Source organism: Ammospiza nelsoni, chromosome Z (genome assembly GCF_027579445.1).
Source record: "Ammospiza nelsoni isolate bAmmNel1 chromosome Z, bAmmNel1.pri, whole genome shotgun sequence".
NCBI lineage: Eukaryota > Metazoa > Chordata > Aves > Passeriformes > Passerellidae > Ammospiza > Ammospiza nelsoni.
In genome coordinates this window covers 328,954-356,073 of record NC_080669.1, presented here as the reverse complement: position 1 = coordinate 356,073, position 27,120 = coordinate 328,954, and the positions used below count along the sequence as shown (strand labels likewise).

Here is a 27,120-nt window from a genome sequence, read left to right as displayed (position 1 = left end):
GGCAGGCCCGGTTCCCGCCGGTCTCCGGGGACTGGGGACGGGCTCCAGGGATAGAGTCGGCCCCTTCCTTGAGGAAGGCACGTCTTAATGACGCCTTCTCTACCATCTTCTTCCTGTTCTTTCCCTTTCTTTTTGTTTATTTTTATTTTTCTCTAATTTCCTTCCTTCCTTCCTTCCTTCCTTCCTTCCTTCCTTCCTTCCTTCCTTCCTTCCTTCCTTCCTTCCTTCCTTCCTTCCTTCCTTCCTTCCTTCCTTCCTTCCCTTCCTTCCCTTCCTTCCCTTCCTTCCCTTCCTTCCCTTCCTTCCCTTCCTTCCCTTCCTTCCCTTCCTTCCCTTCCTTCCCTTCCTTTCCTTCCTTTCCTTCCTTCCTCTCTTTCCTCTCCCCCCTTGCCGGACCACCGCCACTCCAGGACCTTCCCACTCAACCTGTGCGCGATTCCTCGCACTCAGAGCCCTGCGGGGCGGAGGTCCCGTTGCGGGCAGGTCGCGTTGGCCTCGGCGGCCGCGGAGCTGTCTCACCGAGTCTCGGTGTCCCGGGCGCGCAGCGGGGCAGGCTCCCAGCGCGGCTGTGCGCTCCCGGGCGCGCAGCGAGGCCGCGGGCACAGTCCGCCTCTCCCGCTCCGCTGAGCGCACAGCCGGCTCCGGTCTGCTCGCCACAGCCCTGAACATCGCCTGTTTCATGCGGGTTCATTACGTGCCCTTACAATGGTAAAAGGTGCTTGCGAAGTTTGACGGCAGTTTGTCAATAGTGAAGTGACAAGGTTAAAATAAAAATAGTGCTGTATAAATTGTTTTTAAACACTGAGGCGTTTGGCTTGCGAGCTTAGTCAGTAGACTTCCGATCCTGCTTAAACAGAGACATTTTCTGTATTACTTTTGTTCCAGAATTGGCATCTGTACTATGTCTATGGCTTGTTTTTAGCTTCTCTATCCCTCTGTAATATAAGTAGTCGGATGAATAACAACATAAGGGTTAATTATATTACCTTCTGGTACGGGGGATTAATGTGTCTTCATGGGGTTGACACAGCTTCGCTGCTATTCCTCCAAGTGGGTCCTGGATCCCATCAGATATATAATTCACTTTTTTAAACGTGAACAGTGAAAATCTGCTCAAAAAGGAGTCATACGCCGGGCTTGCCCAAGTGTTCATGTTTTATTTGTGGGGTCACAGCATTAGCCAAGAGAGCAGAATCTTTCTTTCTTTCTTTCTTTCTTTCTTTCTTTCTTTCTTTCTTTCTTTCTTTCTTTCTTTCTTTCTTTCTTTCTTTCTTTCTTTCTTTCTTTCTTTCTTTCTTTCTTTCTTTCTTTCTTTCTTTCTTTCTTTCTTTCTTTCTTTCTTTCTTTCTTTCTTTCTTTCTTTCTTTCTTTCTTTCTTTCTTTCTTTCTTTCTGTCTTTCTTTCTGTCTTTCTTTCTGTCTTTCTTTCTGTCTTTCTTTCTGTCTTTCTTTCTGTCTTTCTTTCTGTCTTTCTGTCTCTCTGCCTCTCCTCCTTCTCTCCCTTTTTTTCTCTTTCTCTCTCTCTTTTCCCCTTCCCCCACCTGATTAATTCAAGGCATCTGGGGAAAGCCAAAACCGAAACACGGCGTGTTTAATTTCAGGTGTCTCTCTGTGCTTAGGCAGAGGCAGTACGTGGGCTGAGGGACCCCCAGCCCCATTTGCGGCTCCGAGGAGCCTCCGCTGCCCGGGCCGGCTCCGGGCCTGGCAGCGGCTCCGGGCGGCACCGAGCGCTGCCCCGTGCCCGCTCCATTGCGGCGCCGAGGGCACCTGCGCGCTGCTGCGGGGAAACCGGGCCGGTTCTGGGGAGGCGGCTCGGGGGAGGCTCTGCCCTGCCGGGACTGCCGGAACTCTCTCACCGCTCTTGTCCTGCCCTTCTCCCCTGCCCGTGTGTTGCAGGACACGGAGGCGTGAATCAGCTGGGGGGTGTTTTTGTGAACGGCCGCCCTCTCCCCGACGTCGTTCGCCAAAGGATCGTGGAGCTCGCCCACCAAGGGGTCCGGCCGTGTGACATCTCCCGGCAGCTCCGCGTCAGCCACGGCTGTGTCAGCAAAATCCTCGGCAGGTAAAGGGGACGGCGAATCCTCCCGCGTCCGTCACAAGTGTCGGGGCCAGCCCCAGGGCCAGGGGCTGCAAACAAACGGGGAGGGGAGCGACTTCCCGAGGAGTCGTGTTTCGTGTGTCTGATCTGCAAAGAAACAGCCAATATCCGTGGGTCTTGTTAGCCCCTGTTACAGCTTCTAATCCTGACGCAAAGTGCAGAACGCCATGAGTATTTGCTGTATATATATATAGATATAGATATACACAGCGTATATCCTGCACCTGTCTGCTCTGAACAGGAAGGGAAATCTGGGAGTAATATTCAGCAAAATGTGAAGAAAAAGTAGAAGTTGTGGAAATTACTTGTTTTGCTTCCTGAGTAGAACTCCTTTTAAACAATGTTATCATGATATATTTCATCAGTGTTACGGCACGTGGGTTCATGCAAGCTATTCTGCAATCTATCCCGCTGTTTATAGTCAAACATATTTTTCCAGTCTTCTACTGGATTAAGGGAGAGCTGAACACCATGAGTAACTAGTAACCCTCTTAAAGGTATTTTGGCTACTTTGGGAGTAGCTCTCTGTTTGGCCGAAAGCTGCTCCAAACACTATGGCAACAGAATATTAAACTCTGAATTAATATTATTTCCTGATGCTGCTTAAAATGTGGCATAAATTCAGCTAAAAAATGTCAAGCTTGCTTTTTCCCTTTTTGATTTCTTAAACTTCTGTGCAAACCTAAACTTAATTTGTGTAAATTACCATTTTTAAATGGTTTTGAACCCCAGGTATTCTTACGGACTTGGGCAACTTATATTAAGGTTTTTTTTTGTTTTTTTTTAAGTCTTTTTCTTTATGATCTGGAAAAGTTATTATTGAGTTGTTTGTTGTGATTTCACAGTTAATTTCATTGTTTAGCATTTTACTATTTTTATTTGAAATTGTTTTGCAGTTCCTTACAAACATAGCATAGCTGCAAAGACAATTGAAGGTATTTAATTTAGAGCAGCACACAGGGGATGTGTTGGTCGATCAGTGCCCGTGTCAGTGTCCAGGTCTGTCAGGATCACGGGTCCCAGTTTTGCACAGTTTTGTTGCTGTTCTCCCCACAAGCCTCTCACTCTGCCTGCCCCGGCTGGCGAGCAGCAGCTCCAGTGCTGGGGCTGCCCTCGGTGCTCCTGCTTCCCCTCTCCTCCCTCCTCGCAGGGATGCGCCTTCCCTGCAGCCTACGTGCGCTTCTGGGCTTTGGGAACACAAACGCCTTGAGCTGGTGTAGGGAGGAGAGCTTCCCATGGGCTTTGTGCTGCCCACCACGGGCTGTTTCACTCAGCTACAGCTCCTGCTCCTGCCTGGCTGCTGTGGTTTGGCTGGTGGTGCTCACTGTTGCACTGGAGCTGCCACCAATCCCATCAAACTAACACACAGCTTGGAAACAGGCAATGTATTCATCCACCAGGCAGAAGTCGGATGGTTTTACTCCTGGCAGTTAGGTCTGCTGTTAGATATATTTGCACTATGGAGCTCAGAGTGAGGTTCCAGAGCTCTGTCATTAAAGTTGTCAGCAATAAATTGGAATTTCATAGCTCATTATTTTCTTAACTAATAATTACAGTGGGTAAAATGTCTCTGTAATTGCATCTCTGCGTGTGTATGTTTTCTTGCATGTGTGCATGTATGTGAAAAGTGGGAATCCTTAAGATAGATCCTTGCGTTTGGAATTTTATTATCGGAATTTTTCAGTACTAGATGCAGTTTAAAAAATCCATCCAGAAGCAGGTAACCAGCTGTTGCAGGGCAAGTGAAGCCCTTAACCCTCAGAGGAGGGTGCTGTGGTGGTGCCCACCCTACACCTGCCTTTGCAGCTCTCTGGAGCAAAAGGCCCTGACCTGGTGCACATGGAACAGTGCTGGCTGCAGCAACCCCTGCCCTTAAAATGAGGATGGGAGTCAGAAATGCTGGAGCCATGCACCCTGCAGGCTTTGTGACTGTGCAGTTTAGTGCAGTACAACACGACTACGCCCAGATCCATTGCCGGGGAGAGGAGGGGGATGCCTGCGACACAGGGCAGGGTGAGCACTGTCCCCACGTGTCCCCAGCGTGGTGCAGGGAGGGATGTGGGCTCAATCCTGCGCCTCCCTTCGGGTGAGTGCACCTTCCTGGGGCTCCCCCGTGCCTGGGCCGAGCCATGAGAGCGGGCAGGCGGGCAGAGCCCCAAGGCTCACAGAGGGCAGGGCTGGCTGCTCTGAGCCCCCCAGTGACCCACCACAGCTGCAGCACTGCGTGGCAGGGCCCTCTCTGGCTCTCCTGCGTGGCCCAGCCATGAGAAAGCCGTGGCTGGTCTGCACAGGCACAGCACCCTGTCCTGTTGGGAGTGCTCCTCTTGGCCAGGCTGCCCTGGACTGCAGGGCGCTGGCCCTGGGCTCTGTCGCAAGAAAGTGCTAAGAAACATTTGTGAAATCCACAATTTTGACTAGATCTCAGAAAATTGTGGGTTGCTGTCTGGTAGCATCTGTAGTGTTGCCTGGCTGCATTCTACATCCTCCTCAAAAAAGCAGTGCCAGCAACCTCAGCCTCAAGGTTTTGAGGGAAGAGGTGCAAGCTTTTAGAAGGTTTATGGGCCATGTTTGCCATTATTTTGTCATGTCCTCATGGAAGTGCAAGGGGAGCTAAATTTTCCCCCTCTGCCTTAAAGCTCACAGCATTTAGGGGCAGAAGGAGGGTTAGTCCATCTCTAACACTCAACACTTGCCATTATTGATATTGCATGAATGGCCCATGGAGACTGGTGTTCAACATTTGCACACAAAGTATCTGAGAACACATGTGAGCAATTTGGTGTGAGTCTCTTAAGAGGAGCTTTAGGCCCTGCACACAGAGCTCTCCCAGAAACACTGAGAACAGGTAGCCAGGCAAAAATTTGATGAACATGATTGCATGTTTCAGGGAGGCAGGGAGGCAGACTTTGGCTGTGCAGACTGTTTGTGCTCTGCTCAGGCTCAAAAGATGGGAGAAATTTTTTTTTTTTTTTTTGTATAATGGTTGTGTCAGACAGTTGCAGGGAAAATACATAAATAAGCATTCTTATCTTCCAGCTTGTGAGTTTTTCCTGAGGTAGGAATGGGGGCACAGGGCAGTGATCAGTGGTGACTGAGCTGCTGCAGGCGCAGCTCGGTGGGCACCTGGTGGGTGAGAGGCTGCTCCGTGTGAAAGGGGGCGCAGGATTAGGGCAGCTGGGGTGGCAGCTTATTGTTGGGGTTTATTTTTCACTCGGTCATGTGAAAATTCACAAGATGCAAATAAGTTGAGGGCTGTGAGAGAGCTCCTGTGTGGAATGCCCTGACTGCAGCACGGAGGAGCAGAGTCTCACTCTGGGCTCCGTTCTGGCCCTTGGCACGCGAGGTGTGACTGCTGCTCCTCACAGCGTGGGCAAGACTGCACTAAAGGGGGACACTGGCAGGGCCCCCGGATCCCAGCTGCCAGGTGTTGTGGCAAAGCTACCAAAAGCTGCTGATCTTGCGTGATGTACATGTGGAAAACCGGTCAGATTTATATTGCTTTGGGGATCTCATTCTTCACCTTTTCTGGGTGGAGAGGGGTGGTACCAGAAAGGTGGTACCTTTTGTGGCATCAGCAGAGCTGCTGGTAGTGGGGAAGATGCTGCACCCGAGGAAGGGCTGGTCACAGAAACCAACCCTGCCTCAGCTGGACCCCTCTGCAGCGTGAGCAGCTCCCTTTCCCTCAAAATTTGTTATTGAAACTACTGAAAACATAATGATGAAAAGAATACATTTTGAAAAATATGAACGATTAAAACCATAATATGCATATTGAAATCGTAAAATAGGAAAAAGATATCCTGGTGTATTTATTCCAGAGGTGCAAATAAAATATAACATCTAGCCTTCATTTCACTTTGAATCATAACAAACTGTAGATATTAATGACAGCATTTCTGTAAAAACAGTAATTTGCTACAAAAGAGTCCACTGCAAAAAGTGGTCTTTGGTGTGATTTGTTTCTATTATTGCCAGCACTGCTGATTAATAACACACATTTTCAGTTAATTTTGGATCTCAGCATGCCCTTTAATCTTGCGTTGTTTCTTTTGTCTTGCTATTACAGAAAAATATATATTGTATCCTGAGGCCAAATTCCAATTACTATAAGTTAATCTATTAGGTGATAAAGAACCACACGGGCAGGAAATGTGTATGTGAAAGTGAAGATGTATCTCAGGATTTGCTGGGGTTTGGTTACCTTGAGATGATGTTCTCTATAAATCTCAGAGCATGTTCTCTGTCTGTGTGTGATAACCAAAGCTTTGTTTTGGATGTTGTCCCAGGTATTATGAAACCGGGAGTATTAAGCCTGGAGTGATTGGAGGATCAAAACCAAAGGTCGCCACACCCAAAGTCGTTGAAAAAATTGCAGAGTACAAACGCCAAAATCCCACCATGTTTGCCTGGGAGATCAGGGACAGACTCCTTGCTGAGCGAGTGTGTGACAACGACACCGTGCCCAGTGTCAGCTCCATCAACAGGTAAAGCTGGTGGCTCTGGGGTGGGATGCTCCGTGTCACCATGGCTTTGTCTTTGATAGCACTGGGGGTTTGGGGCTGTTTGTAAGAAAAGCAGCCTCACCTGTTTGCCCAGGGCACTTGGGCCTGGGAGCAGCTTAGGCTGACCTGAGTGCTGAAGCACCACGGGTGAGGAGGGTTTCCTAGGAGTGGGCAGGTTCTTCTGCCAGCCTTGGCTTCTTTTCCCTGCTTTCCCCTGTTTGTGAGTCCGAGTACCTTGCTGGGAATGACCCTATGTGTTTGCAGCAGAGCAAAGCCCCTGCTCTGCTCTGCTCTGTGGGGTGAGGGTCCGGTGGGACAGGCCTTGCCCAGGGGGGAAGATCAGATGGCCATTGAGTAGGGTGGCAGTCATCTGGGTAAGAAAGAGACCCAAGGCATGGGGCTGAGGTTCCATTTTGTCACCTGACACCCGATTGGTGACATTGGCCCAGGCCTGTGTTCAGTGTGAATATCAATGGGGGAATTCAGTTGGTAGCGTCTGAGGGCCTCCACTGTCTGCTTTTTGCCTTGGAGAACTTGAGTGGCCTGGAATTGCTTTTGTGAAAATGCAGGGGAATCTCATTTGGAGACAGAGTCCCGCGTTTGGGTGCTTTGCCATGGCTTTGCAAGTCAGGGCTGGGCTCATGGAAGGCCTGGTTTTAGGGGCTCTGACCTGCTGCCTTGTCCATTACACCTTCTGCGGCCACGGTTTCCCCCTGAGTCAAGCGATGCATAAGGCTGGAAAAACCCAGTAAAATACCACGTGGCATCTCCAGCCCTGCCAGAGCAACAGTGAGAGATGAATACTTGAGCAGCAGAGCTTTTGGGCACCCACGGCCCTTGCAAGCAGGGTTTGTTAATTTTCACTCTGTTCTGGGCTTCCTCCTCACCACGCCGGTGAGGTGATTTTCACTTGTGCAACTGCATGCAAATTCTTTGAATGCAGCTCGCTATAAAATCTCTCATTTGCGTCCAGACGTGAAATAAATTGATGCAATATTCCTTTATTGGCTATCCCAACCTGATTTGCATTCATGGAGTTGCCGCTTGAGTAGCTGGAGTGGCTTCCCCAGCGTTGGGGGAAAGTGCAGCCTCTGCCCTGATGGGCTGAGTGTCGAGTCATGGGTTGGTGGAATTGAAAGAAAAAATGGGTCAGTTCATGTGCAGCCTTGCTGGCTCCAGAGCACCATGCAGTAACTCTGTGGGCATGGTGTCTTTAAAGAGAGTTTGAGAAATATTACAGACATTAGGAAAACCAAAGGAAAATATCAAATACCTAAGGAAAAGCTCTACTTCCGTTAACATCAACGAGTCATGAGAGAAGCATGGCTGTTACAAGCAGTCTTCTGCTTGTGTAGGAGGATGTCACATGTCCTCCAAAAAACTACCGAAAAGGCAGTCATAGCTCTAGCTAAAAGGGAGATTTAGGTAGCTTCCAGTCATATTTTGAGCCAGTTTCTGTGTTCCTCTTGCTGTGTCCTTGTATGCTTCCACACTCATAATGCCCACACCGCTGCTGCCCTTGTTCAGAAACCCAGTTCATAATCTGTCACCAAGTTTTGGCTGTAAATCTAATTCTTTCTCATCTGCTTGTGACTCTGGCTAAGATCTTCTCCTTTCCTCAAAGGTTTGCAATCCCTTTTAAGAAATGCATGCAATCTGTTTGAGTCAATCTGTTTACCCAGAGAATTGTTTTTGCCAGCTTAGGAGCTCACTGTGAAAACCCAGACTGAGCAATAATGTGACAAAGAACCTGGAATTCACATCAAAACATTTGGCTTTAATGCTAAATCCTACAGTTTCATCAGTCTGTGGGGTTTATCCTCACATTTAACACTGAGTGTGTACTTTGGGGCTTTGCTGGAGGGAAAGGATGCAGCCCCTGCCCCAGTACCCTTGTTCACCACTGAGGTACCAATGAGGGGCTGCCTGGTCAGCACAAACCCAAGCCTTGCTCTCGCTCAGTGGTTCCTGCCCTGCTGCAGCTGGGTTTCTGCATGGGGAGGACAGAGGCCCTGAGCTGGCTCCCTGTTCTCTGTGCCCACGGTGTGGAAGTGTTCTTTGTCCCTGTCCCCACAGTGCCAGGTGTGTGCTCTCTGTCCCTGAACCCACAGTGCCAGGTGTGCTCTCTGTCCCTGTCCCCACGGTGCCAGGTGTGCTCTCTGTCCCTGTCCCCACAGTGCCAGGTGTGTGCTCTCTGTCCCTGAACCCACAGTGCCAGGTGTGCTCTCTGTCCCTGTCCCCACGGTGCCAGGTGTGCTCTCTGTCCCTGTCCCCACGGTGCCAGGTGTGCTCTCTGTCCCTGTCCCCACGGTGTCAGGGCTCCATTGTTCCCTCCCATGGTGCTGATGCTGCTCCTGTGGAGCATTGGGGTTTATGGGGATGGACTCCTGCAGCTCATCCCTCCTATTGAGGGGGCCTTCCAGCAGACAAATCTGAGCTGCTGCCTCCATGTAAGAGTGAATAATAATAATAATTATTAATTAATAACATTAATTTTAATAATAGGTCACTCTTCAATAGCAGAAGCAAGTCTGTGCGGTTAAGACTTAATTAATCATTGTGATTAGCTTTGCTCAAATCAGCTGAGAGCTGTCCAGCAGCTTTCAAGTGCTCCAGTCTCCATTCCTGCAGGGATAAAGATGTTTACGTGTCAGAAGGCCCTGGACACCCTTTCTTCACCATGGCAGCCGTGTTCAGTGGGCCGCTGGACCCTGCAGGGTCTGTCTCTTCGGTGTGCTCCTGCCCCTCTCACTGGGCTGGCGGCTCTGGGTGCGTGGCTGACACCATCCCCTGGCTGTGCCTGACACCCAGCAGCTCCGCTCTGGGGCTGGCAGCTGGGAGATGCCTTGTGGACAGACCAGACCTCTGCAGCCTCCATCAGACTCCTCCAAGGATGGGAGGGGAAGGGGAAGGCAGTGCATCCTTCCCTGGGGTGGAGCTGGGTGTCCCTGGGCCTGCTTATGGGGGGCTCCTCTCCTCTCCTCTCCTCTCCTCTCCTCTCCTCTCCTCTCCTCTCCTCTCCTCTCCTCTCCTCTCCTCTCCTCTCCTCTCCTCTCCTCTCCTCTCCTCTCCTCTCCTCTCCTCTCCTCTCCTCTCCTCTCCTCTCCTCTCCTCTCCTCTCCTCTCCTCTCCTCTCCTCTCCTCTCCTCTCCTCTCCTCTCCTCTCCTCTCCTCTCCTCTCCTCTCCTCTCCTCTCCTCTCCTCTCCTCTCCTCTCCTCTCCTCTCCTCTCCTCTCCTCTCCTCTCCTCTCCTCTCCTCTCCTCTCCTCTCCTCTCCTCTCCTCTCCTCTCCTCTCCTCTCCTCTCCTCTCCTCTCCTCTCCTCTCCTCTCCTCTCCTCTCCTCTCCTCTCCTCTCCTCTCCTCTCCTCTCCTCTCCTCTCCTCTCCTCTCCTCTCCTCTCCTCTCCTCTCCTCTCCTCTCCTCTCCTCTCCTCTCCTCTCCTCTCCTCTCCTCTCCTCTCCTCTCCTCTCCTCTCCTCTCCTCTCCTCTCCTCTCCTCTCCTCTCCTCTCCTCTCCTCTCCTCTCCTCTCCTCTCCTCTCCTCTCCTCTCCTCTCCTCTCCTCTCCTCTCCTCTCCTCTCCTCTCCTCTCCTCTCCTCTCCTCTCCTCTCCTCTCCTCTCCTCTCCTCTCCTCTCCTCTCCTCTCCTCTCCTCTCCTCTCCTCTCCTCTCCTCTCCTCTCCTCTCCTCTCCTCTCCTCTCCTCTCCTCGTGTCCCAGGGCTGCAGACCACAGCCGGCTGGGCCTTTGGGCTCAGAAGGTTCTGGCTCCCTGGGGAGGGGGCACTGGCCTGCAGGCTGCCCACACAGAGTGGGTTTCTCTTTCCTGGCAGTGAGGACTGGATGCTCAAAGCCACCAAACACCAGGCTCTGGAGCATGCTGAGAGCCATGCAGGTGCAATCCTGTTTGGTTGCTCTGGGATGACCTTGCTTGAGCAGGGAGGTCGGACAGGTGACCTGCTGTCAACTCTTGTGTCTTCCAACCCAAACCATTCTGTGACTCTGTGGAATGTCACCCTGATGACTCTAACAGCAGGGGCTGGGGACACAAATGTGCCACTGGGTCCACCTGCCAAACTTTGGTCTTTCAGCGAGTGGTGAGGGGAACATATGCAGAAAGGCATTTTTTGTGTTGATGTTGGTGTCCTGCACCGAACAAATAGTGTCTAATGCCTCCTGCCATTGCACGGCTAATGCTAAGTGGTCATGTTTCTCCATTACTCACAGGATCATAAGGACCAAGGTGCAGCAGCCACCCAATCAGCAGGTCCCAGCTTCCAGTCACAGCATAGGTAAGGAAAACTTTTTTAAAAATACATTAAAAAATAATAATGGATTACAAATATTCTGAAGAACTTTTAATCATTCTTATGGACAGATAATTCTGCATAAAACACTTCAGCACACGTGCTAATGTGCCTTCTTTGTCATTCTCCAAGGGCTGAACATAGTAAATGAATTTTATAAATACTGCTAAAAGGTTTTGAATTTTACTGATTATTATGATAAATAGCTTTCACCATGAGACAGAAAATTGAAATCTAAACCAAAAAACCCCCACTAATAGGGGTCTATAGAATGTCAGATAATTAAAGTAATAAATCAAGAAAGGGATACTTATTCATAACATTTTCTGCATCATTAGTCAGTAAGTAGTTTTGAATGTGTTTTTTCCATCTATCAACCATCCCTTCCATAGTTCTTTGTGCACTTGCAGTCTTGAGTGAAGAGGTAGCAAAACTTTGTGAAACTTTTAATTCATCCTCAGAGCAGTGATGCTGCAGCCTGAGGGAGGTGATGCTGGTGGGGGGTGACCCAGAGGGGACCCCCAGGCTGCTGAGACCCCTCAGCCCTGCTCGTGGCTGAGTGTCTCTGTGAGGAGGGTGGGTGTTTGTGTGCTGCAATGCAGCAGGGATGCAGGAGGGGCTCGCTCAGGGCTCGGGGCTGCTCTCCTCTTGTCCCTGTTCCGTCAAACCCATCGGGGCACTGGTCAGCCCTTGCTCCCTAGGAAGTGCTGGGGGGCCCTAGTTTCTCTCTGCCTTTGTGTTGTCACCTGTGATACGGTGAGATGCTTGCTGCTTCTCTCTTGGCAAGGGTGTGCTGGCACTGGGAGAAAGGGAGGGGAGATGCAGAGCAGCCTTTTTCAGCTGCCCTTTTTCAGCTGGTCAGAGGAGTCATGCTGCTGACCCTGTGCCCTTAGACCTTTCTCTCCAGAAAATGCCGACACAATCTTGGGGAAGAAAACCTCCCTTTATCTCACTGTGCTGGCTTAAGTGTTTCTCTTCCTGAAAAAGTCAAGAACAGAGAAGAAGAATCTTTTTTCTCAGGAGTTGATAGAGGGAGCATGGATTCCCGACATGGCTTTGCTCCGTGTGAGTCCTGTCTGGGGATCTTTGGTGTGGTCCCACATGTGTAACCCCCATCCTGTCCTTGGGGTCTATGGGGACTTCTAGGATGTAGGGACATGGCAAGGCAGGCTCAGCCTGTAAGCTGATGGAGCTGATGGTGGTGCTCCCTCCTCTGCCTGTTCCTGTGAAGCCATGGACACCCACAGCATCACAGGGGCAGTGTTTGCTGTGCAGTCTGGCACATCCACACTGCCCTTGATTGACTGCCCTTGCTGGACACAAACAGGACCCTGTTCTGAGGGCTCTTCCAGAGCAAAAAGGATTTGGGTCATTTTTCTGGGAACCTCAGGGTCTTTCAGCCATCCATCGCTAGGCAGCTGCAGGTGTGCAAGGTCTCCGTGGCCAGAGGCCTGTGGTGTGGTCTGACAGGATGCAGAGAGCACAGTGCAGCAGGTGTAGGGTGCCCTGCTCTCAGGAGGGTCCTGACCCGGGTACCCTCTGTGCCAGCTCCTCTCTCTGCGTGACTGTGCTCCCAGCAAGCTCTGCCCACCTCGCTGGGCTGCTGTGTCACTGGAGGGCCTCTGCTGTCCCAGGCAATGGGCTTTTGTGTGACATGGGGCGTCTGACTGCTAAGGAAAAGCATCTGCTGTCCCTCAGCACACAGAGCCAGCCCCTTGTGATGGGGCAAGGGCTGGCCGTGCCTCTCCTGCCACCCTGCACTGCTGCGGCATGCTGCTGTGGGGATGGGCATGGCGGGGGTGGGCGAGGGCTCTTCCTGAGCTGCAGGGGCCACGATGGCCAGCTGAGCCCCAGCCCTCCTCCTTCACACCGTGGGGGCCATTGGTGGCTGACTGAGTGCCTGTCCTTGCCTTGCAGCCTCCACGGGATCAGTGACCCAGGTGTCCTCTGTGAGCACGGACTCTGCCGGCTCGTCCTACTCCATCAGCGGGATCCTGGGCATCGCCTCGCCGGGCGCCGAGAGCAGCAAGCGCAAGCGGGACGAAGGTAGCGGGGCTGGCTCTGGGGAGGGCGGTGCTCGGCACGGCGCTGGGCACTGGGGGCTGGGGGTGTGCTCTGCGCAGCCCCTTGGCGCGTGCCACGGTCACGGACGGGCCAGGGCCCGTCCCAGTGCTGCCTCCAGTGCTGACGGCCCAATGGCCGCATGCAGGACCTTCTCCCGGTGCTATGGAAAGCTATGGCAGTGTGTCAGTTTGGAGCCAGGCCTTCCTCCACACCGTGGAACTTTTCCCTCCTGCCAGCAAACAGGGGAAGAGACACAGTTGTGCTGACTCTGTGGCCACCTGAATTAGGAAATATCTGCAAAGTGACAGAAAATTAACTGCATGGACATCTGCTGTGCTGCTTCTCCCAGGACTTGCTTCACCAGGGACATTTGTCAGTCTTGAAGGGTAGGAGTAAGCACAGTCCAGCTGGGGTTGGATATTGCTGATATACTCCTCAGATCCACAGGGTGTTTTGTTCTGCATCCCGCTGAAAACAATGTTTTGGACAGAAAGACACCAGAGGTGGAGTGGAAGGTACAAGAGGAGAAATTCTCTGCTGGTGTCTTTTTTAAGTACCTTTAGTTTAAGGCATTACTTTCATTTTGGAAGAACCTACATAGAGAAACTGAGGCCATGGCTGTGGACACAATTTGTATAGCAGTGGGGACGCCAGAACTGCAGTGGGGCTTTTTCAGCTGAGGATGCAGAGGGCATGTGAGGAGGGGTGACTGCCTTTCCTGCTGAATCAGCCCCCTGCCTCTTGCTGAGGAGCATCCACGTTCCCCAGCTCCTGCTGCTGGTGCCGGTCCAGCAGTGCCCTGCAAGCAGAGCAGGTGCAGATCCCCGTGCTGCCCAAACCCTGCTGGAGGCAGGGAGGGGTGGTGGGGGTAGGCTGGAGCTGCAGGGGCACCCCCAACCCACCCCATCCCCTGGGGGACACACAGCTGAAATCAGCAGCCGGGTGCCTGAGCTGTGCAAACAGGGTCAGTGCCAGTGCATCCTTTGGTGGAAACACATGGTCAGGTTGCAGAGTAGACCCAGATTTACTGAACTGGGAGAAAAACTGCAAGAGGCTGGGGGGTCAATGTCAGCCACATGGGAACTAATTTGATGGTGGAAGTATAAAGCTCTTTGTGCTCAGGTTCCTGCTAAATATTCCATTGTTACTTAACTCTGTGATTATACACATGCCTTTTTTTTTTTTTTTTTCCAAATCCAGGTTATAAATGCATAGTTAAATGTATGCATTAAAGCAGGTAGGGTAGAAGTTTTATGTTTTATCAGCCAGGTCAGGACACAGGCTGTCTCTACTGATACCACATGGCTCCTCTGCCACTGAGACATTTTTTGGGTGTCTGTCAGAAGACACTGCTTTAACTGCAGAGAAAAGGATTAAGTGTTTTGTTGGAAAGCAAAAGCAGTTCCAGAAGGAGAGCTGAGAACCTTCTCAGCTTTTCTCAGCTCATGTTCAGAAATGTGCATGTGATTGCTGAAGCAACCCCCCTCAGTTTGGCAGGATGAGTCATGGGGTTTGAGCTCTTGGGCTGGACAATAATGCTGTCCTCAGCAGGCTGCTTAAACTGCTTTTGTAATAGGCTCAGGGCTGCAGGTTTGGAGAGGCACAGTCAGGAACATCTTTGTCTGTTAGAGGGGAGCCCCAGGAGCATCCATAGCACCCTCCTTACTGTCCTGCTTACCACAGGGTCCTTCTGCGTGGGTCTGGGTGGGGGCATGGTGCTCCTGGAGGAGTCCCAAGGCTCTGTGCGTGCCACACTTCCCTCTGATATAAGGAGGAGCATGTCACCCGAGTTTGGCCTGTGTGACGATGTGGGTGCCCAGGCGGCAGAGCTAATTTAGCCATTTCCTGGCTTTGGGGGGCTCTGTGTCCTTTGTCTGCAGCTGTGGAAGGTGAGTGCTCTGCCTCCCTGCACACGCTCCTGGAGCCCCTGGCTGTGCAGATGTCCTGGCTGCCCTCGGCCTGGGGCTGAGGTGCGGGGGACTTGCCCTTCCAGCTGCACCCAGCACTTGATATAATTCAGTAATCAGTTTTGTTCTCCTCACTCGTGACATTTTATTAGCAGATGTCACCAGTATTTAACCCAGTGGGAAGCTTGCTGGGTAGCAACAGGGGCAAACCAAATCAGACAGTCTTTATTGGTTTTTATAGCTGAAGGTGTCATTTTTCCCCCCGTTGCAATAGGGACTTGGAGCAGATGTGCCTTGGTGGGGGATCAGTTGCTTTCACTTTTGGTTAAAGGACAGGCTACTGGAGACTGGCATGCGGAGCAGGCTGTCCTGCAGGGAGCCCAGGCAGCTGCTGCAGCCCCAGCAGCGGAGGATGCCATGCAGCCTCCTTGCTGCCCTGCCTGCCAATTGCCTGCTCAGGGGCACTGGGGCAGGTTTGCCCGGCCCCGCGCCTCAGGGAGGCTCGCAGAGGGGCGGGTGGGCAGCAGGAGCGCACAGAGTGACCGTGGCGGGGGGCCTGCTCTCAGCAGGGTCTGCCTTCAGGGCAGCAGGACCCCTGGTCAGAGCAAGCTGAGTGCTGCATCCACGGCTGACAGCCAGCCTGTGTGTGGGGCTGGTTTCACTGCACCAGCAGCAGCTGCTCGGGGGAGCAGTGCTGATGTCAGGATGGACGCTTGACGCATCTTGGCAAGTGCTGAGCATCTCCTGTCTGAAAGTTAGAGCTTTCTGAAGTGGGGCTAAACAATCCTTGTCGAGCACTGAGAAAAGAGCAAAAGACACTTCTGTCCACAGGTGGGTGCGTGGGAGACTGGGGTCAGGACCTGTTTTGGGGACAAGAGAGGTTGCTGGGCCATAAGTGCTCTGGGGGATTCACTGAGGATGATGGGGGAAGAAGGGCCAGGCAGAGCCCAACCCTCCTTCTCCCTTCACTGCTCCCTTTGCTAGCCCTGGTCTCCATCCTGCAGAGCTGTGCAGGTGTGGAAGAGGTGTCACAAGGGCTCGCGCCCAAGAGCAAGCCTAACTGTGTTTGTGCCATGCCAGCTGAGAGGGATGCTGCAGCAAGAATGCAGGCCTGAGGCATGAGATGTGCTTCTCACCTGGATCTCCTCGTGTGCTGCGCCCGCCTCAGTGGGAGAGTGCCACCTCTCCAGCAAAGGACTCTGGCATCTCAGGGAGCCTGTGCTCTGTGGGAGCCTTGCTGTGCCTGCTGGCTCCTGCCAAGAGGGTTCACGGAGCAAGGGGAGGGTGTGGGGGGGTGCTGGCACCGACATGTTGGGTGCAGTGATGCTGCACCCTGTGCAGAGCCCTCTGCTTGCTGGTGCCAGAGGGCTCGAGCTGCTCGGCCTGGCCATGCCTGGGCTCAGCTTGGGCTCAGCCTGGGCTCGAGCTGCTCAGCCTGGCCATGCGTGGGCACAAATTCTGCCCTCGGTGCAGGCAGCTGCTGTCTGTGCTCTGCTGCAGCTGGGGCTGCTGTCAGGGCTGGCCTGGGGCTGCAGGAAGAATCTTGATCCTGCACTCTTGCAGAGAGATGAGACTGGCCGCTGGTGGGCTTGTGAGCACAGTTGGAGCACTTACAAGAGTTTTTGGCACCTCCTTTGTTTATGCAAAGCACTGTTTCCCACAGGGCAATAATGCCTTTTTGGAGCAATTGCTTCAGGTTGTGTCGGGGTAGGAGTGCCTGACCTACCAGAAGGATGCTTGTGCTTCACTTCTGACACAGAAATGTGCAGAAACCTTCAATACCAACAGGTAATAGGGGCAGCAGCTGCATTAACAGCAGCTAAGTCAGTCTGGAATCTGTTTGCATACAGTAGTTTCTCTGGAAGTGCAGGACTCTGTCATGTCCCTAACATTACCTGTATGCTGTTAAAATAGAGACTATCAATGGGCACAAGTGTCCCATGGCCCATCCTGCTGTGGCTAAAATCACAGAATGCCCTGAGCTGAAAGGAACCCACAAGGATCACCAAAGTCCAACTCATGGAAAAAAGAAACACAAACCCAGAATCCCACTCCAGGGCTATCAGTGCCCTGGCACAGTGCTGCAGTGTGCAAGCTGGCACCTTCCAGCCCGTGTCAGGTAATGCAGGGGCTGGCACACAGACCAGCTGGGCTGTGTGCTTCCCTTTTAGAGATGCAGCTGATTCAAAAGGCCCTGTGCAACCATGAGCAAACTGTCCGTGGCCTGGTCTGCCCAAGCTCAGCAGAGCATCCTCAACAAAGTGCCACTCAGGGTGCAAGTGTCTGCTCCTTGCTGCAGGGAAGGTTAGGCAGATTTAGATACATGCAGCCAAGAGCTGCAGGGAATCTAATATTCAGTCTTAACAGGGACTTCCCAGCAGTGGAGGAGTTTGGGGAATTGAAAGCATTGTGGCAGGAAATCTCCTCTTGTACCAGTTGTTGTGTTTTGTTTCCATTCTCACCAGCTATAGTCCAACATTGCTGTCAGCATCTGGTGTGATGATGTAAGTGCTGGCGCTTTCTTCCCTTGACTGAACTCTTTGAGAAACTCCTTTAATCACAGATATGGTGTGCTCCTAGGTGTTTGGGTCACAGCCTTCTGTCTGAGAGAATAGGGCTCCAAGAGGGGCTGGGACACTAACAGAAATGAGAAGTAAATGAGAAGGATTGCACACGGTGGTGGATTGTACATGAAGGATTACACACAGCATCTGTAAGGCATTGCAGAACCGTCCCATTCTGCAGTCACTGTGTTTTCAGGAAGGGATGCCCTGGGTCAGGCATGTCTGGGTTCCAAGCAGGGCTGGCCAGTGCATGGAAGCTGATGTGGGATATAACACAGGGATATTTCCAATGACACCAGCACCACAGCCGCTGTGGAGATCAGCTGGAGAAGTGCTTGGCAGTGACAAAGGTGGACAAGAGCTCACCAAGTCAGTGACATGTCAGCGACAGAGAGACAGAGAAAAGCAAAGCATACCACTCAGAATGAGTGAGTGTTTCTGTATTTTGTGTCTTTGCTCCATAAGAGGGCCCATGAGCTGTGTTTTCCCAGATGGACAGAAATAAGAAAATACGCTCACAGCTAGGCAGTGGTTTGAAGGGCTGCGAGCACAAATGCCTTGGAGGCTGCCTGCCCACACTCTCAGCATCAGCAGGTGATGGAGTTCAGTGCACAAATTAGCCACTGATGAGGTCCAGTGCTGACATAAGTCCCTATTATTCAGCTCACTTCAGGCAGTGACCAGAGCCTGCTGGTATTGGGGATTGAGGGTATCCTGCCCAGAACTTTCTTGGGGTCTTCTGCACCATGCAAGTGATGTGCAAAGGACTGAACCCTTTGGGAATCTTAACTGCAAGGGAAACAATTAAAGCAGACAAACACTGAAGGGAAAAATGCAGGAGGTTATGGAAGGAAAAAATCACCTGCCAATAGAAACTGCAGGTTTATTACATCAAAAGAGTTAAGTGTCAGTCTGGGCAGTGGTGAGTAGGAAGGACACATGGAGAGAATTCCCTAAGGAATAGAAAGGGGCTGACTAGGCCTCCAGGCTCCCTGGCACACTGGGGAGATGCCTATGTGGAGCACCTGGGATGCAAAATCCCACTGCTGAGTTAGCAATAGCTGAAAAGAGGCAGTGGGAAAATACATAGAAATCAAAAAACTCACTCCGTGCTGCAATCAGGTTAAACAAGTGGAGATGTCCAAGCCCACACAGAGGTGAAAGAGAAAGAAACACCCTCCAGAGTCCTCAGGAAGTGCTGGGGTCCCCTTTAATGACTTCTGGCCCCACTTCAGCAGCACTAACTCACTGGCGCTGCTTTACCCCAAGGAATGAGTCCAGGGTGAGATGAAGCTTGTGGAGGGCAGGAGGTTTTGCAGGGCTGGCAAGTACTGATCTGAATTTCTCCCGCTGATGTAGACTGTCCTTATCGTTCAGGGCTCCATTCCTGGGCTTGCACAGTGGCTTGGGCTATTTGTCCCATTATTTCTTTTTCTCTTCAGAAGAAATGGTTTTCCCTCACCACACCGACACTGACATCATCATTTTAAGTAGGGTTTCATGTGGGCCTTGCTGTTACATTGCAATGATGGCTTCATCTATGCTATATCCAAAGGAATCTGCTTTTGGGGGAAGTTTTATTTATTTTTTTTATATTTCATTGGAAGCTAATTTTTCAGTTCTTGGACATAATTTCTGAGAACCGTTGTAGTTGTCTTTCAGCTTTTGCATTTGCCTTTTGTGTACCTTACATGGTCCATCCTGAATGTGCTGACATGGCAGCAGGCTCTGGCCATGCTGGTGATTTGACACCAGCAGTGATGGTGTCGCACGTAGGTGCTTGTGGATGTCTGAAGGAGGAGTTTAATTTAAGAATTAAGCCCTTGAGTGTTCCACGACACCCTTGAGTGCATCTGGGGGCTCATTGATGATGGTCCAGCCATCCCAAACATTAGCAGGAGCAGCTCAGCTAGCACAGGATTTCTCCTTGAAATTTCATTCCTCATGAAATTCTAGGGAAGAGAAAAAAAATGTAGGTCAGCTCAGATCTCCACTATAGCAGCATTAAAATAATGTAGCCTCAGTTTCTGAAAAAGTTCTGCACGTCTAGATTCACAGAAATTAAGCAAAAAGCCATTTCAGCCTCCAACTGGAGCTGTTCTGATGTTTGAGGGCAAAGTGTTTGCCAGAATTCTGGGGAGGGAAATTCCAGGCTCTGCCGAGACAGATGATGGAGCATGTGGGCTGAGATCCTCCTCGTGCCACCTTCAGTTCTGCCAGACAGGGGAGCATTCCATGTTCTTCACTGTCAGTGTGAGTCCCAGCCTCCCTGGCAGGCTGGACACGGGGTTTGCCTGAGCTCTGTGCACCCCTGAGCTCTGGGCTCTGGGCACGGGGTGTGCCTGCATCCCTGAGCTCTGGGCTCTGGGCACGGGGTGTGCCTGCATCCCTGAGCTCTGGGCTCTGGGCACGGGGTGTGCCTGCATCCCTGAGCTCTGGGCACGGGGTGTGCCTGCATCCCTGAGCTCTGGGCACGGGGTGTGCCTGCACCCCTGAGCTCTGGGCACGGGGTGTGCCTGCATCCCTGAGCTCTGGGCACGGGGTGTGCCTGCATCCCTGGGCTCTGGGCACGGGGTGTGCCTGCATCCCTGAGCTCTGGGCACGGGGTGTGCCTGCACCCCTGAGCTCTGGGCACAGGGTGTGCCTGCACCCCTGGGCTCTGGGCTCTGGGCACGGGGTGTGCCTGCATCCCTGAGCTCTGGGCTCTGGGCACGGGGTGTGCCTGCACCCCTGGGCTCTGGGCACGGGGTGTGCCTGCACCCCTGAGCTCTGGGCACAGGGTGTGCCTGCACCCCTGGGCTCTGGGCTCTGGGCACGGGGTGTGCCTGCATCCCTGAGCTCTGGGCTCTGGGCACGGGGTGTGCCTGCATCCCTGAGCTCTGGGCACGGGGTGTGCCTGCATCCCTGGGCTCTGGGCACGGGGTGTGCCTGCACCCCTGGGCTCTGGGCTCTGGGCACGGGGTGTGCCTGCATCCCTGAGCTCTGGGCTCTGGGCACGGGGTGTGCCTGCACCCCTGGGCTCTGGGCACGGGGTGTGCCTGCACCCCTGGGCTCTGGGCACGGGGTGTGCCTGCATCCCTGAGCTCTGGGCTCTGGGCACGGGGTGTGCCTGCATCCCTGAGCTCTGGGCTCTGGGCACAGGGTGTGCCTGCATCCCTGAGCTCTGGGCACGGGGTGTGCCTGCATCCCTGAGCTTGGGGCTCTGCTGCCAGCTCACGGCCTCTGTGGGAGCCCAGTGCACATGGCCACAGCTGGCTAGAGGGCAGTGCCTGGTGGGCAGCTGTTTGCAGGTGGGGCTGTCCCCATGCCTCCTGTCTGAGGGGTTTGAGGGATGAGCTGGTGCTGTCCTGGCCATCAGTGGTGCTCACCTGCTCACAGCTGAGCACAGGAAAACTCCCTGCCAGCGCAGCTGCCCTCTCTGAGCACACAGGTTACCAGCTGTCTGGTGTGCACATCAAGCATGTTTGTCACTCCTCTCCTAATGTGGTCCCCGGGGCCCCTGTTTTCTGTAGAGCTCTCCTCTGGCTCTGAGGTGAAGCCCTGCCGGTTTGCGACTGGCTTCAGTGGAGCAGGGATTTTCTCAGAGCTGTGTTAATGAAAAGCCCAGACTTCCACCACTCCTTACAGCCCTGCTGTAGCTCCAGCTGTTCTCATCAGGAGCTGTCAACTGCTAGATGCTTTTCAAGGAACAACCTCTTCATATAAATTTAGCTGAGATTCAGTTTAGGGGTAGGTGACTTGTCAGATCATCCTGATGGTGCCAGTGCTGGGGCTGGCCAGGATTCTTTCACAGGAATGCATTTTTGAAAGAAGAAGCAGTTTTGTGGAAAAGCAGGACTTGTCAGTTTTGATGGATGTTTGTTATAAATGCTAATATAAAGTAAGTAGAAAAGTCATGAGCAAGATGAACAATTCTCATTCATCAAGGAATCAATAGAATCCAGAGAGGAGGAAATGCTGAGGTGCAGTCACAATGCATGTATGTATCTATGTATCTGTACAGAGCATGTATCTGTGTGCCTCTGATGCATCTGCCACATATATGTATAAGCAGAGAGGTGACCAAAGTTTTGCCTTAAAATGGGTAAATTATATTACTCAAAAACATTCACAATTAGTACTCCATTTTTTAAATTATGGCAGGGCTTTCTGAGAGATCTGAAGAACAAAATCAAGAAAAGATTGTTTGGCTCTTTGGTGGTTAGTTTCCTTCATGTGCCACTCTTGAACAAGGTGCTTCTGTGAGAGGAGGGTCACACACTTCAGATGACGGTGTGTGATTTTCCCCCTTTTCCCTGTCTGTACCTCAGTGCCTCTTGGGTCAGCATACATCTGCACTGTTAAAACAAATGCTTGATTTTCAAACGTGTTTGGGATGAGGGGAGCTTAGAGGAGCTGCAGTGTCTCAGCCTCGTTAGCCTGGAAGAGAGATTTGGCCAGTCACAGGTGGTGGTTGGAAGGAGGCAGGGCGCTATTCCTACACAAAAGGTCCGACCCCAGAGCATAAGGTAAATGATTTGGCAGCTCTGTGACATCAAGAGCTCTCCAAGCATCGTGTGTTTCTGTGTCAGGCTTTCTCTGTGTCCAAAGCAGTGATGGGTTTTCCATTGCATTGTTCCATCTGTAAGGTGGGGTGACCACCACGGCGAGGGTGTGGCTAGGCCAGGGTCTCCCTGCGCCCCCAAGTGTGCTTCTGCCCCTAGGGAAGAAGTAAGGAGTTGTGCAGGTCGTGTCAGGTCAGCTGCCTTCCCACAAAGTGCAGCCCTACTACCAGGACTGTCATGTAGAGACTGAGATTCGCTGCTGTTGCAGCGGGTTCAAGCAATTCAAGCTTACTGGAATTTTAAAATCAGAATTATTTCCTTGACTGAAATGAGAGCCTCATGAAATCCTGAATGACAGTGGAAAACCAGTTTGTGTTGGTGCTTTGGGAAGCTCTGGAGTTCATATTGTAAGCTGTAATTGCTGTTGTTGCCGGTCGCCGAGTCCCCCGTGAGCATTCAGAGCAAAAGCAGGGAGAGGCAGAGAAGGGAGGTGTCCTGGGACTGGCAGCTCTCTCCAGGTCCGTTTGTGTGACCGTGGTCACAAGGGTTTTCAGGATGAGAGAGAGGCAAGAATGTCGATTCCATGTTCAGAAGGCTTGATTTGTTATTTTGTGATATATACATTACATTGTGACTATACTAAAAGAAATAGAAGGAAAGGTTCTCAGAAGGCTAGCTAAGCTAAGAACAGAAAAGAATGAATAACAAAGATCTGTGTCTCAGACAGAGAGCGAGAGCAGCTCTGCCGTGAGTGGTCAGTAAATCCAAACATCCACAGGAGACCAATCACGGATCCACCTGTTGCATTCCACAGCAGCAGATAACCATTGTTTACATTTGTTGCTGAAACTGCAGCTTCTCACAAGGAAAAATCCTAAGAAAGGATTTTCCACAAAAGACGTCTACGACACATGTCCTTTTTGTGTCTTCTTCACATTGAGGCCTTTGCATTGCCGGAGGTGGTTGTGCAGTGTTGATTGAATCCTGCCCATTTTGCCCTCTCCTGGTATTTGCAGAATGGTCCCATTGGGGATTATCTGCATCAGGCTTGGTGACTGCATTTTGCAGTCACTTGGTGTAGGTTTTAGCTAATTATATGAATAGCTGGACATACCTGTGTGCAGGAGTATTGGATTCATACCTGCAGGCTGTCTGTATTTCCTGGATGTGCCAGCCCTTGAGAAGAGCCCCTTGAGGAGTTTGTCATGGCATAGTGATGGGTATGGCAGAGCTCAGGGAGAGCCGTGGTGCCCACCAGAGGTGGTGGTGTCCTTGCTGGGTCCTGTGCTGAGGGCTCGCTGTGCCGTGGGGTGGCAGATGGGCACGGGGAGGATGTGAAGATGTGTGAGGATGGGCACAGGGGAAGATGTGCTTCTCAGCAGTCACACAGTGGCTGAAGCACGTGCAGGGCATGCAATGTGCCATCAGCCCTGTGCTCAGGCTGTGTGCATCCCTGCACGTCCTGAGGCTCAGGCAGCCTGTGCCTGCCCAGTGAGGCTCTAGGTATCCAACAGCTCAGGCAGAGCAGCAACAGCCATCGTCAGCAGCACCAAAGGATGTATTTTAGCTCCACCCAGATGTGCTGAAAAGAGCCAAATCCCTATTTTTATTCTTTTTTTCCTTGAAAAGATTTTGCAGATGGAAAAGGAAGTCCTAATTGGGAAAATCTAGAGATGGGTGTCCCTACCTGCTCCAGTAGGACTTATAAGTGTCTGATAGATGAAGTATTGCGCTGGTGTTTTCCTGAACTTCCACAACAAGACCGATTTCAGCTTGTTTCCCCATTTCATGTCCGTACAATCACACACTCTTGGAATGGTTTGAGTGGGAAGGATCCTCAGAGGACACCTAGTTCCAGCCCCCTGCCATGGGCAGGAACCTTCAACTGCACCTGGTATTCACCTAGATACTCAGCTAGACCCTGTCTGTTTTGTGTGTACTTGTGTGCAGTCTGCCCCAAGTGGTCTGAGGTCTGTTTCTCTGTACTCCAGCTCTTCTGTCATGACAGGAGTGCACTCATGCCACTGCACTCCACCTATAACGCTGGAGCAACTTTTCTTGAGCTGGGAGTTAGTTTCAGAGCCGTGGCCTTTGTTGTCTCCATTTCCTTCATGAGCCCTATCTAGGGAGGTGCCTCCACAACTTTTTCCTTGGTCTTGTGGGCTGTTCCTTCTGGAGCAGTGGCTGTCCCCACGATGGTGCCCATGACTTCAGAGATGCAAACAGCAGCTGCTCCTCTGAAAGCAAACAAGGTCTTCTCTTCAGATGACTGTGAGGTGAGTGTAGAGCTTGCCAATGTTTTATCTCATCTGAGATTCTGCTAAGAGATATTTGTAGTCAATGTGTACCTATGATAATTCCTGTAAGATAACAGTTCTAGCTGGAGACTGATTATCCTTTGCTCCTGCAGATCCATATTGCCAGTGGAGGTTAGGAACCAATGATTCTTGCCTGAGATGTCTTATAGTGAAAGGAAATCCAGTTAAAATCCATAAGCTGGGCACTGATCTGGCTGATTTGAGCATGGCAAAAAGGATGTCTACAGTGGAGGTCAGGTATTGAAATTCTGTCAGATGTCAACATCAGTGCAATGTGATGGTTTTCTGATCACAAGGACACTCCATCTTCATAAAACTGCTTCCCTGTAGCTCTGTAACGGGGTGCTGGCTGCAGTGACACATTTGTAGACTGCATCAGCTGCTGTCTGGTTTTCTTTGGTGGCAGACTGAGTAGGGATGTGCATCCACCATCAGCGCCTTATTTGTTTAGAAACTTCCTGCAGCCTGTCATTATGGTTCTCTGACATCTCACAAAATGTCTCAGAGGCAGGGAAAGTACATCCCTCACAGGACATGGAATGATAGAATCACAGAATGGTTTGGTTTGGTTTGGTTTGGAAGGCCATCTCTAAAGGCCATCTAGTCTGACCCCCCTGCTATGGGCAGGGACACCTTTCTCTAGATCAGGACTTCAGAGATGCTGATTAGCAGAGCAGACAAGGTCTGTAGAATGCTGCTTTTGTGGGAATGATGCCATCACAAGGTTCTTCTTTCAGGTGCTTTACATGATTCACATCAACTTTTAGTCAACAAAATATGAAGAAAGCAAACTTGCAGTGAGGAAACATCTGTAAGAACAGCTTTGGTTGAGTGGTGGCCATCTCACACGGCAGAGCCTCATTTCCCTTTGATGCTGCAGTAACTGCTGGGCTGCTGGTTTTGCCTGATGAGCTGTCACAGAGCTCTGCTGGAGTGGGCACTGCTCACCCCCACGCTGCTGCATCTAATGGCCAGGATACATATCCTCCTTCTGCATTTCTGTGCTTCAGGAGGGAGAGAAGCACAGCCCTAAGGGACAAGCTGTGAGCAGTTGATGCACAAGTGTGCACATCAAAGGCTTCCTGGTGACTGAGCATTTCAGGTGAAGACAACAGAATATCTTATATTGGCTAAACTGGCTTCAGCCTCCCCCCTTATAATTCTGAACAATTATTGTTGAACTTTGCAGTCAAGGTACTCCTTCTGTGTTCACTTTCCCTGCAATGCAATTTTCTGCACCTGCTGTCCCTGGGACATTTGACTGTCAGACTATTCTTTGGAAGGTGTCCAAATTATCAGTTTCAGGGCTTATTGGACTCAGCTGCCACACTGCTCTGTATGCAATTCCTTTGAGTTAGACAGATTTGGTGGTGGAGGCTTTTAAAAACTCAGACCTTTCAGAAGTGGTTTCTCAGCAGTCTGATAACAGGGCTCAGAGTGCCTCAGGCAGGCAGATGGTCCAATATCTTGCATCTTGCCTGGAAATAGTTAAGCAATACCGTCTGGCTGGATGTCAGAGCCTACAGTGTGAGGAGCACGGCCCTGCTCCCTCTTTCCCACCTTTTTTTGGCTGGAGGTGATGGGAAGCCCTCAAACCCACAGGCAAATCATCTCTCAGAGACAATGTTTGCAATGTGCTTTGGCTGCAGAGCACTCAGGAGCCTCCTGCTGTGCCCGCTGGGCTCCTCTGCGTTTCCTTCCATCCACCTGTAATGGATTTTACACCTGAGAGGTTGTTTTTGGTGGTACAACTCCTATCTGTCCCAAATGGGATATTTTGCTCTTGTTACAATTCGCAGAGCTAGATGGGGCTGCTGGTTTCATGCTGTGCAGCATCGACGCATCATGCCCTTGTAAACATTGCTGTCAGCAGTAGCAATTCCATCTCTATTGTCCCAACAAGATTTCATGCTTGACAGTGCCTGACTTTTTTTGTCTGAACGTCAACTAATAAGAAATAGTCATGCAGCAGTCTTTTTCTTCTCTGGTTCCTTGGGTTTCCAGTTGGTTCCTTGAGAATGAGCACCTACCTATCCTCTCCCCATTCTCACACTGATTTTCTCTCGGGCAGGAGGACGCAGGAGTTGGCATTTCTGGAAGAGGGAGGTTTTTGGTAGAGCAGAGCCTGTGTTTTTCTGCCTAGCACCAGTTAGGGGACAAAGAACAGTCCCCATCTCTCGTGGCCTTGGATGGCAATGGGGAGTGGCCCAGAAATGCTATGAGTGCTCAGAGATGGGAGGAACATAATTATAGGCATGCCTGAATCCAAGGAGGATTGTTTTGGTACAGTTTAGGTGTGTGTCTTCGAGTTTTAAATTTGTGCGACTGTTCAATTTACCTGTGCTCCCTCTCTTACACCTGCATGTTACTTGTTGCAGCAGCACTTGTTACCTGATGGTTTGAGCACCACAGCACCTTACAGGGCCAGTTTACTCCAAAGAAGGATGTGGGGATGCTGGAATCTGTCGTGGTTCCACATGAAGTTAGTATCTGGTGTGTCCAATCAGAGTAAACCTCTGGAACTCCTTGCTCTTGTTTCTGAATGCTGAGTTGCACTTCCAGATCCTTGTCACAGCTGAATCAAATTCCCAAGAATGCTTCCTCTTGGAGGCTATGGATGAAAATGGAGCTGTTGAGCTGATGATTTGACTCCAGAGTGTGAATGAAGCTGGTGCCACTTCACCCCTCAGAGAAGTGGAAATTTATTCGCAGTGGGGTATCCATGTGTGGTTCCCCTGGTCACCACAGGGGCAGAAGCCTCTGGCCACCAAGGACAAGCTCTTGCCAAGCCTTCCAAGGAGCTCATGCCCTCTGTCCTGC

At 51.4% G+C, this 27,120-nt stretch overlaps 1 protein-coding gene across 2 annotated transcripts in view; it reads left to right on the top strand.

Moving 5' to 3' along the window:
• The window catches only part of PAX5 (paired box 5), a 138,830-nt gene that overhangs the window by 5,717 nt on the left and 105,993 nt on the right, over positions 1-27,120 (top strand). For both annotated transcript variants that reach the window (XM_059492110.1, XM_059492109.1), the window contains exons 2-5: positions 1,896-2,061; positions 6,384-6,581; positions 10,824-10,888; positions 12,821-12,949. In XM_059492110.1, the coding sequence (XP_059348093.1) occupies positions 1,896-2,061; positions 6,384-6,581; positions 10,824-10,888; positions 12,821-12,949 (558 nt within the window). The remainder of the gene's footprint in view (positions 1-1,895; positions 2,062-6,383; positions 6,582-10,823; positions 10,889-12,820; positions 12,950-27,120) is intronic.